The following is a 9,413-nucleotide window of genomic DNA, read 5'->3' as shown; positions in this document are numbered from 1 at the left end:
AGTGCTGGGATTAAAGGCATGCACCACCGCCACGCCGCCTGGCTAAATAGGTATTTTTTTTTATAAGAGTTGAATATTATCTTTGTCAACATAATGGATTTAAGGCCAACTTGGGCTACTTGAGACCCACTGTCTCAACAATAAAAACTGTCAATCACTTGGGCACAGCGCTGACCCTGAAGATCTGCCTTTGCTTCCCTGGGCAGTCCTCTCTCTTTTCCCATCCCCCCTTCCTAGGAGTAATTCAGATAGATGATTATATTTTTTTACACTAAAGTATTTTTAAGTCTTTACCCAAATCGAATTTCTTCTCTCTTTCCTCCTCCAGTACTAGACAAACAAAAAGCAGAAAAACAGTACCCTTGCTGGTCTTGTTAGAGCTGGGGGAAAGATAATGAATTCAGAATGTTCTTGCACTGTTTCTCCTCCAGCCTCAATTGCTTTGTTTTCCTTTTCAGACCTGTAGTTTTCAGAAGCTGTTTGCTGTGGAGGAGGAGTTTGAAGACGAGGTAGGAAAATGTTGCTGATCAGAGAGGTTGCAAAGAGGCCCTACGATGGAAACACCCACGCTCAGAACATTTGGAGCAATCCCATCGGCGGATATGTCTCTTTTAGATCTATGAGAACCTGGGGATGTAAATAAATATGAGCAACCATCTAATTGGCACTACATGCTTGTAGTTCTAGTATTCAGGAACCTGACACATGAAGGCCAGCCTAGGCTGCATAGAGAGACTGTCCAAGCAACAACAGCATATTTAACTTGTTTTTTGTTAGTTTTGTATTTGGAAACAGGGTTTCTCTGTGTAGTTCTAGCTCTCCTAGAGCTCGCTGTGTAGACCAGGCTGGCCTCAACTCACAGAGATCACCTGCCTCTGCCTCCCAAGTGCTGGTATTAAAGCCTGGGCCACCACTGCCCAGTTATATTTTACTGTCTTAAAGACAAAACAAGCCAGGAGTGGTATTACACACCTTAATCCCAGCACTTGAACCAGAGGCAGGCAGATCTCTGTGAGTTCGAGGCCAACCTGGTCTACATGGGGAGTTCCAGGACAGGCAGGGCCCTGTAGAGAGACCCTGTCTCAAAAAATAAACAAAACAAAGGGGCTGGGAGTAGGTACAGGTGCTGCTCATCTTGAAGCCCTGACCTCAATCCCTAAGCTCTGAATAAAACCAGTGAACCTATAATTCTAGCATTTAAGAGGTCGAGACAACAGTATCGGAAGTTCAAGGTCTTCTCTCCTGCACAGAGAATTCAAAGCTCTCCTGGGTCACATGAGATCCTGTCTCAAAAAAAGAAAACAAAAAACAAATTAGCTCCCTAATTGCAGCCGTCATGTTTTTAATTATAACAGCCTTTCTGGGAGCTGTCTTGAGGGTGATTTCATTCCCTCTCAGAATAGCGTACCTGAGGTGGGAAGGGTTCATGGAACGCCAGAGTGGGGGAGGAGACAACACAGCCACATGGCTTGAGACCCAAGGCAGCAACTGGCATATGAACCCTGGCAGATTGTTTCCTAGCCTCCCACCGTCTCAGAAGATAAGAAATTGAAGGAGAGGGGCTGGAGAGATGGCTCAGTGGTTAAGAGCACTGTCTGCTCTTCCAGAGGTCCTGAGTTCAATCCCCAGCAACCACATGGTGGCTCCAAACCATCTGTAATGAGATCTGGCGCCCTCCTCTGGTGTGTGGGTATACGTGGAGGCAGAAAGTTGTATACATAATAAATAAATAAATCTTTTTTTTTTTTTTTTGGGGGTGGGTTTTCTCTGTGGTTTTGGAGCCTGTCCTGGAACTAGCTCTTGTAGACCAGGCTGGTCTCGAACTCAGAGATCCGCCTGCCTCTGCCTCCCGAGTGCTGGGATTAAAGGTGATAAATAAATCTTAAAAAAAAAAAAAAAGAAAGAAAAGAAATTGAAGGAGATACAAAGTCAGCATTGGACTCCCTCATCACTGTGTAAGCTGTACCCCGTGCCAATTAAATGAGAATTCTGGCAGGGGGATTTCAGTAAGTCGCTTGCTGGCCATGTGAACCACGGCAAATCCCTTTGTTCTCTGGCCTTCATGGGCCATTTCCAACAGGAACCTTTGCTTTTCTTTCATGGTGCTACTAATCAAACCACATCCCTAACCCTTCCAGAAGAGCTGTTTCTGGGTTTGTTGTTTGTTTGTAGACAGGGTCTCTTTGTGTAGTAAATGCTTACCTTGAATTTGAAACCATCTTGCCTCAACCTCCCGAGTGCTGGGTTCACAGGCATGTCACACTGTGCTTGATAACAGTTATTTAGTCTTTCTAACTCCTCATGCTCAGAACCAGTGGGTATAGTCCCATCTACAATGAGGACGTGGATATTTCTATCTTGATTTACCTGCTCCTGCTTCCTAAGTGCATGCTAGGGTTCAAAGTTCACGCATCACACGCAGCAGGAGCCACCTTTGCTTCTCAGTTCCTCTCCTAACGTAGGGAATAAGGGTTCGGGTGGGTTCTCGCCATAGCTCTTGACTAGTCCAAGTTTCAAGTTCTTTTTTTTTTTTTTTTTTTTTTGGTTTTTTGAGACAGGGTTTCTCTGTGGCTTTGGAGCCTGTCCTGGCACTAGCTCTGTAGACCAGGCTGGTCTCGAACTCACAGAGATCCTCCTGCCTCTGCCTCCCGAGTGCTGGGATTAAAGGCGTGCGCCACCATCGCCCGGCTCAAGTTCTTCTTTTACTTTCTTTTTTTTTTAAATTGTATATATGTATTATGTGCTTTAAAGGGAGACTGCTCGTTTGTTTCTCGACTACCTAGACCCAAATAATCACACAGAAACTATATTAATTATAATACTGTTTAGACAAAGCTTAGGCATATTCCTACCTAGCTCTTACTTATATCTTAAATTAATCCATTTCTATTAATCTGTGCATCACCACAAGGCTGTGGCTTACCAGATAAGGTTCTGTTCTGGTGTCTTTCTCCTTTGGCAGCTACCTAATGTCTCTTTGACTTCACCTACTCTCTTTTTCTATCTCTGGATTTCCTGCCTGGCTTTTCTCTGCCAAGTCACTGGCTGAAACAGCTTTATTCATCAACCAATGAAAGCAACACATATACCAGAAGGACATCCCACATCATCGTACGTGCGTGTGTATAGTACATGTTAATGTAGATGCCCATGGAAGCCAGAAGAGGGCATTGGATCCTCTGGAGCTGTAACAGATACTTGAGTCCCTGGATCTGAGTGCTGAGATCTGAACTCAGGTTCTCTAAAAAAACTAGTGAGTACTCTTAACCACTGACCCATCTCTCCAGCCGCAACAAGTCTCAGGTTTGGCATTCATAAGATGAGGATTATTCATAGGATAACCACAGTACCTCTGAATATAGGGTCATTGTAAGAATTCCCTGAGAGTGCTAGTAAGATACTTGTCTGGCACCTGACATCCAAGTATTTGTTGGTTTTGTAATATGACAACTTCAGCTTTGTGTTTGAAAGTGTTGATATTCAGTTGTTTTGTTTTGTTTTGTTTTGTTTTTGAGACAGGGTCTCACTGTATAGCCCTGTCTATATTAGAACTTGCTCTGTAGACCAGGCTGGCCTCGAACTCAGAGATCCACCTACCTGCCTCTGCCTTCCAAGTGCTGGGATTAAAGGTGTGCGCCACCACTGCCCACTTCTGCTTTGTTTTTAATGACAGTCTCAACTTGGTCTGACCAGAATTGCTGAGGCTGAGGATGACCCTGAGCTCCTGATCCTCCTGCCTCCATCTCCACTGCTGCGATTGCTGTGTACTATCACACCCAACTTTGTAGATTTTTGCCCAGTACTACCGGCTTTGTCAAGATGTGTCCCTGTCTTTACTTTTCTTTTTTCTTTTTTTTTTTCATAGGCCAGAAGAGGGCACCAGACCTCATTACAGATGGTTGTGAGCCATCATGTGGTTGCCGGGAATTGAACTCAGGACCTTTGGAAGAGCAGGCAATGCTCTTAACCACTGAGCCATCGCTCCAGCCCGTGTCCCTGTCTTTAACTTTTGGTTTTGGAGATGCGTCATTAAAGGCTAAAAGGGAACTGTGAAAGTGACCCTTTAGCAGGTCCAGGGAAATAGTGGAATTAGGAGAAATGATTCTGACTGTTCATTTTTGTTCCTTGGAAATGACAGACCAGTCCCTTTCTCGTTCAGTGTCACAGCTTAGTGTCAATTCTGGGAGGAGAGCGGACCATAATCCTCAGGGTGATGAGGATCCTGCCATTCTGATTGGTGTTGTTACTGTGGTCCTGAGACGGTGTGGCTGGAGTGTGGCACTCTTGATGAACATCTAAACAGGAAGAACCTTGCGCTAACCCAGACAGCGGAGCAGCAGCAGGGGTGGGGGTGGATAGCACCTTCCTGTCACTTAATCCGCAGTTCTGACTCAGAGCACCCTCGGAACAGGTCTGCTGCTCTCAAGGTGTCAATCTCACCTTGCTTCCCAAATGCAATCCATACTTAATATAACTTGCCTGAGAAGCTATATTTAACTTCTGTCTGTTTGGCTGGATCCAGGGGCTCTCTGTCATACCGAAGACTGCGGGTGTGGGTGTACTTGGTGGAGGCAGGGAATGCACTAAGGACAGGCTGCAGGGCCAACAGGTTAGTTCCCTGAACACTAGCCCTTCTCCTTCAGATGGGTATGTGACCTTGTGAGGTACCTTCGGCTTCTTGGTGCCCTGGAATGGTTTTCCTGTTGCTTTTCCAGTAAGCCTCCTCCCTGAGACTGAAGAGAAATACCGGAAGATATAACCTTAGAATGCTCTGACAGAAGCCTGGTGGCCCACTGGTTCACAGGAGGATCATAAGTAGTGAGAAGTGCCATCATTGCCTTTCACGTCTTGGTTTCTTGATTGTGTGTGTATCTGCATACATACATACTATATGCTTAAACAGTAAAAGTAGAACTTATTTTTATTTATTTATTTTTTGGAAGCAGTTTTAAATTCCTAGATGCAAAGACCCGGCACTCGTTCTAGCACTGGCCTTGAAATACCTTCTTGTGGAGACAGAGTTCAGGAGTTCAAGGTCATTCTCCTCTTTGTAGTCAGTCCTAGCTGTCTGAGCTACTGACTCAAAAACAAACAAAACCCTGACGGGAAAGGTCTGCTTTCTCTGTTTCTTTGTAGGACTTCTTATCTGCTGTGGAGAGTGCAGAGAACCACTTGGCTGGTGCGCCATCCGGGAATGCCGGACACCTGTCCTCCAGACCGCAGGAGACTCTACAGGCGCCATCAAAACTATTGCCATCATACCCCACTTCTTCGAGACAGCCAGTCCCAGGACTCTGTCTCCCTACTTCTAGCCTTCCCCGGACCACCAGGGACCCAGTTTGTCCAGGAGCAGTGTCATTAAGACCCATCTCGATTTCTAGCAGCAGCGTGGGCAATCAGCAAAGAAGGACACTAACGAAGGTCCTCCAGGAGTCAACAAAACCCCGGCCCTTGGCCACACACTCTGGGCTTATCTTTGAGAGCCATCAGCAGGGCATTGGTGGCTTTGAGGAACCCGATCAAGATGAGTTTGACAAGACCCTGGCAAGCATGGAGCTGCAGGGAGCTGACTTGGAGCTAGAACTTGGAGTTGACACTGGAGCCACCCAAACCCTGCCCGCACAGCACCATGAGGATCCGGTATTGGCGAAAAAGGCCAGAGTGGCCGACCTGAGTGGCTCTTTCCAAAAGGATCCCATTGTCCGCTGCAGGAATCCAGGGCTTTCCTTGAGACCTCGAGCCACGGGCGGCCTTCCTCTCCCATCTGCCTCAGCGGTTCCCCATCAAAGAGGCTCCCGTGTTACCGCACCTCAGCCTCCCCAAGTAGGTGGGAGGCCCATTCAAAACAGCCCTCAGAATTTGCCTGGTCGGCCATTTCAGTCTCCCAGAACCTGGTCAAGTGGCACACCCCGTTTTCCTGGACCTCGACGTCCTCACTACAGCTCTGCAGCATTTCCTCGGGGACCTTTGCCTTCCCGAGCTCCAGTATCTTTGGTCGAATCTCCTGCCAGCACTCCCAGAGGTGCCTCCACCCCAGTTCCTCAGCCAGCTCTGCAGACACCTCTAGTCACCAACCACCTGGTTCAGCTTGTCACTGCTACCAACCGGACACCTCAGCAGCCCTCACGCCCCTCCATTCGAGCTAAGACTCGCCGCCGCTTCCCTGGCCCAGCGGGACTTCTGCCTCACCAGGTAAGTGACCGCTTTTCCAGGACACTAGGATCCAGGGGAAGACAGTGGCTCAGTCTTAGACACTCTTCACTGCTGCTCTTCACTGCCGGGAGAAGGCATTTGCAAAGGCTGGAGCGACAGCTCAGTCCATACAGTGCTTACCGTGCGAGCATGGTCTGCAGAACCCACGAGAAACACAAGACAAAACTGGGCATGGAGACACATGCTTGTAATCCTAACTCTAGTGAGGAGGGGAAACAATTCCTGAGCTTCACTGACCAAGCAGCCTAGCTTACTGGGGAAGCACTAAGACAGGGAAAGGCCCTGTCTCCAAAAACAAGTAAGGGCTGGAGAGATGGCTCAGAGGTTAAGAGCACTTGTTGCTCTTACAAAGGACCTGGGTTCAATTCCCCGCCTCCACATGGTGCTCACAGCTGTCTGCTACTCCAATCTCAGGGGAGCTGACTCCCTTTTCCAACCTCTGTGAGCACCAGGCACACGTGTATATCCTGGCAAAACAGCCATAATTACTTATTATTTAATAAATAATTCTAAAAAGTACAAAAACGAGGTAAATGATGCCTCAGGTCTCCCAAGGAGTACATCTGAGGTTGTCCTCTGGCCTCCACGTGCGTGCACAGGCATACACATGCACACACATATGTGTACAAAATAAGATCTGCAAAACTATAAAAATCAGAAGTGGGGCTGAAGAGATAGCTCAGTGGTTAAGAGCATTGCCTGCTCTTCCAAAGGTCCTGAGTTCAATTCCCGGCAACCACATGGTGGCTCACAACCATCTGTAATGAGGTCTGATGCCCTCTTCTGGCCTTCAGAAATACAGACAGACTATTGTATACATAATAAATAAATATTTAAAAAAAAATCAGAAGTGGGGAGAGAAGAGAGTGGCTCAGAGGTCTGCGTTCAGCCCCAGCACTGTGGGGTGGGATGGCTTGCCTACAAGAGGTTTCCTCAGTCAGGTTAGTGGAGGTAAGAAGGTCACCTTAGTTGTGGAAAGGTGGGGTCCTGGGCTGAGTGGAAAAGAAGGTAGACTGAGCGCTAGCGTTCACCCCCCCACTGCTTTCTGATGCTGATATAGTGACTGGCTGCACCAGGCTCTTGCCACTGTGAGTTCCCTGCAATGATCAAGTGTCCCTGTAAGTCAAAGGAAGCCTTGCCTTTAAAGAAGAAAAAAAGTAGACAGGAGGAATACTTGAAAATCCCCCTGTGAATAGTTCTTGTTGTGTGCTAGAATATCTGTTGTTTGCTAGCCCTAGACAGGAATATCTTCTCACTCATATGAGCCAAGCGGTAGATACTCGGCAACTTATTTGGAACTGAGAGTACATTGCAGTGGGGTGGAAGAAGTAGGGTGCAGTGTGCGCAGGGGTCTTTCCTCGGCTCCTGGGGGCACACTGACTCTGCCTTGGCCTTGCTCAGGGGCTTTGGGTAGGTGACTAGGAGGATAAAAGGGGGGATGGGGCCGTTCTTGGGGGCTGGCTCAGCAGTGGGAAGACAGAGCTCACAGAACCCTTCACTGTGGCTGGTGTTGGGGGCCAACCTGAGGAAGCCGGGGTTGGAAGGGAAGCACCCAGCGCTCGTATGTTTATATGTGTGGGTGTTTATATGCGTGCGGTGGTGGAGGGATAAGGTCCCTCAAACTAGTTCTGAGTTAGATCCCGGATTGCTTTGCTCTGGTTGCAGTTGGTATCTTCCTGGTGTGGCCTTCAAGAGAAACCCGGGGGGTGGTCTGCTCTTTCTCAAGAAGGACCTCTAGGAAAGCTGCTCAGTAGCCCATCTAGACCCCTCTATCTGGGTCACCGCCCCCTTCAGGCAGCTCTGGGCCTTGCTTCTGGGCCAGCTCCAGCTTCCTTGCATCCCCAAACTGATCCCCAAAGTGTCTTTTTTAAGCTACCCATAAGGCTCCTGAGACTGCGTTAGGAGCTATGTAATATGTGCTAATTGACCCTGATAGTTTCCTGAGCTCATTATGTAACCCAGACAAGAGCTGTTCTCGTAAATAACAGCTGCTGAGTTTGCTCTCGCCTTCTCTCCCCCTTAGCATAGTGGGAAGAATTTGGAGGAGATCATGGTTGCCACACCCCAGACTCCAACTCATGGTGCTCTGGCTAAACTCCAGACTGAGGTAACTTCTTCTATGTAAATCTTCACTTCTTGGGCAACATTTTAAAAGTGAGGGGTGGGGTTGGAGAGATGGCTCAGTGGTTAAGAGCACCAACTGGTCTTCCAGAGGACCTGGGTTCAATTCTCAGCACCCACATGGCAGCTCACAACTGTCCATAACTCCAAGATCAAGATCAACACCCTCACACAGGCATCCATGCAGGCTTAACACATAAATACACATAAACAAGGATATGTGTATACTGTCTCGAAAAAAACCATAAAAAGTGGGGCATTCTTGCATGCCTCTGTTGATGCTGCTAGGCCTATACCAAAGGGCAGGTGGAAAAAGCTGTTGGGGAAGGCAGCAGTTTTACAGACATAGAATGAGGCCTGTCCTGATGCCATGGCTCAACCTTCTATTCCATGTGAGAACGACAGGCCCAGCTACTGCATCTTTCCCTGGGGAGGAGAGTGTAATAAGTCTTATGAGATGGTATCTTGGGAACCCTCTCGGGTTTCTAGGAGCTGAGCTGGGAAGGATCTACCCTCATCTTGTCTCCGGGAGGTTCCCTTTCAGTGGGTAGGTCCAGCTTCCCTCCCTCCTGGGGCTCTAATTGGCTTATTCTGTCTTCAGACCCACCTCTGCTTTTACTTCTCTCAGTGTAGCTTTTTGCTGCAGCTCCCCAGGGCTGCCTGTCCACTTCAGACTCAAACCTGGATTCAAAGCCATTGTTGATTTCAAGGCAGCTTATGGTTAAAACCAGGGGCATCTCCGGGAGTGGTGGCGCACACCTTTAACCCCAACACTCAGGAGGCAGAGGCAGGCTGATCTCTGTGAGTTCGAGGCCAGCCTGGTTTACAGAGCAAGTTCCAGGACAGCTAGGGCTGTTAAACAGAGAAACCCTGTCTTGAAACAAACAAACAAAAAAGAGCCCTTGCTGCTTTTGCAGCGAACCTTTGTTCTGCTCCCAGCACCCACAGCAGGTGACTCACGCAGGCAAGCTCGTGTCCTCTTCTGGCTTTTCAGAGTACCTGCATGCACTTGTGTACCTACACATACTTAGGCCCACATATTTACCCATAAAACAAATAAATCTTTTTTTTTTTTTTTT

General features: G+C 47.9%; 1 protein-coding gene across 1 annotated transcript in view; it reads left to right on the top strand.

Moving 5' to 3' along the window:
* Positions 1-9,413, top strand: part of CUNH17orf53 (chromosome unknown C17orf53 homolog) — a 16,930-nt gene that overhangs the window by 1,059 nt on the left and 6,458 nt on the right. The window contains exons 2-4 of the mRNA XM_026777052.1: positions 459-509; positions 5,137-6,192; positions 8,237-8,320. Of these exons, the coding sequence (XP_026632853.1) occupies positions 459-509; positions 5,137-6,192; positions 8,237-8,320 (1,191 nt within the window). The remainder of the gene's footprint in view (positions 1-458; positions 510-5,136; positions 6,193-8,236; positions 8,321-9,413) is intronic.

The sequence above is a fragment of the Microtus ochrogaster genome, unplaced genomic scaffold (genome assembly GCF_000317375.1).
Source record: "Microtus ochrogaster isolate Prairie Vole_2 unplaced genomic scaffold, MicOch1.0 UNK44, whole genome shotgun sequence".
Lineage (NCBI taxonomy): Eukaryota > Metazoa > Chordata > Mammalia > Rodentia > Cricetidae > Microtus > Microtus ochrogaster.
This window is presented reverse-complemented; position numbering and strand designations above follow the sequence as displayed.